At 46.6% G+C, this 1,590-nt stretch overlaps 1 protein-coding gene across 1 annotated transcript in view; it reads right to left on the bottom strand.

The window, feature by feature from the left end:
- LOC103607461 (two pore calcium channel protein 2-like) overlaps positions 1-1,590 on the bottom strand; it is a 43,993-nt gene that overhangs the window by 32,030 nt on the left and 10,373 nt on the right. The window contains exons 4-5 of the mRNA XM_008591963.1: positions 1,223-1,339; positions 1,009-1,127 (exon numbers count right to left, since the gene is read on the bottom strand). Of these exons, the coding sequence (XP_008590185.1) occupies positions 1,009-1,127; positions 1,223-1,339 (236 nt within the window). The remainder of the gene's footprint in view (positions 1-1,008; positions 1,128-1,222; positions 1,340-1,590) is intronic.

Genomic DNA, 1,590 nt, shown 5'->3' with positions numbered 1-1,590 from the left:
ATTTTAGCCTTACCACACCAATTAGGTGGGTACTATTCCTGGATGGAGGCATTTGAGGCACACAGAGAGGGTAAGCACATGACCCCTGGTCACACAGCTAGTAAGGAGCAGAATTAGGACTGGACCCTGGACAGTCTGAGGCTCAAGCCCTTGCTGTTAATCGTACTACCACATGCTTCCACACTACATCCTGTTGAACTTGTCTTCACTTCGACACAGAAAACAGAGGAAGAATAGTAACAGAGGTAGCAACCTAGTAATAGCCTAGTAACAGAGATAAGAATATCGGGAATACAAGAAAACCCTTATTAATCCGTATTAATGTAGGTTTGTGGGCAAAAGATTAATGTGAGAACAGGGCAAAAAGGAGAACCCAGTCTATTTTAGAAAAACATATGTAAAAGAGAATAATCTACCATCATCAAGACATGAGTGCAGCCCTTTTGGTGATAGGCACTGAGGATCCAGTGAGATCCCTCCCCTCGAGAGGCACCCAACACAGGGGGAGAGAAACCTCTGCAATGACCCCCAACTGGAGGGAACCAGGGTGGCCATCCAGGGGAGCAGGGACAGGCAGATCACCAAGCGTTACGATATTTGGGGAGACTTCACAGAGGAGACCCTCTTTCATGTAACTTTAAAGCACAGAGTTTTAAAAAGATAAAACTCAGAAAGGTCAAGGGCAAGGGCAGATAGACACAGAAAGGGTCTTTCTCAGGGAAGAAGCGTCCCCATGTGTTGAGAAGCAGGGGTCATGGGGCAGGGGCAGAGGGAAGCAGCAGGAAGTGACAAGGACCAGATGGNGCTTCCCAAGCGGCGCACTGTAGCAGTGCACCACCGGGCCGGCCCCCATAAATTGTGATTTCTGATACACTTTTCCCCTTTCAAGAGCACTCCTGGAATGTCTAAGCAAGGAAGAGAGCGTCCAGTGACAGATTCTGCCACCAACAGGCTTAACCCAAATATGGGAGAATTCACAGGTGAAAGCTTCCAGAGAAGTGTGCTCACCTGTCCCCAAAAAGCTTCAAGGCCATCAGGGAGAATATCAGCACACTGAACATAAACAAGAGGAAGACGTACAGGATATCGGGCAGAGTCTTCCGGATGCTTCGGAAAGCCCTTCGGATCTATGAAGACAAAATTTAATTCCACTTACAAGAATCAGCTAATTCTCTGCAAAAACCAAATCCAAACCATCATGTATCCTAAATCGTATCCTCACCTGACGACTTTCTGGGAAGTTAATTAGGAAGACTGGCCTTAAGGCCCTTGACCATCTCACGCTGTGGATGCTAACAGCTTCCAGGGACCCATAGATAATCAGATCGATCAAGGTCAGCTGTGAGAGACACAGGAGCGGGACATCAGTGCTGCTGTCAAAGGAAGTAACCAGGTGGATGCACGTGTACCAACCCAGAAGGAGAGTCACAATGTTAGTTTCATAAACAACATAATTCCATTAATGGTAGCTAACATTTGAGGTTTTAACACGTGCCATGTAGTATTATTAGCACCTTCTTGTAGATTGCATTTTAGCCTTACCACACCAATTAGGTGGGTACTATTCCTGGATGGAGGCATTTGAGGCAC

The sequence above is a fragment of the Galeopterus variegatus genome, unplaced genomic scaffold, assembly GCF_000696425.1.
Source record: "Galeopterus variegatus unplaced genomic scaffold, G_variegatus-3.0.2 Scaffold7446, whole genome shotgun sequence".
In the NCBI taxonomy this organism is placed as follows: Eukaryota; Metazoa; Chordata; class Mammalia; order Dermoptera; family Cynocephalidae; genus Galeopterus; species Galeopterus variegatus.
The sequence above is the reverse complement of the archived record's forward strand: the minus strand, read 5'-3'. Positions and strand labels throughout refer to the sequence as shown.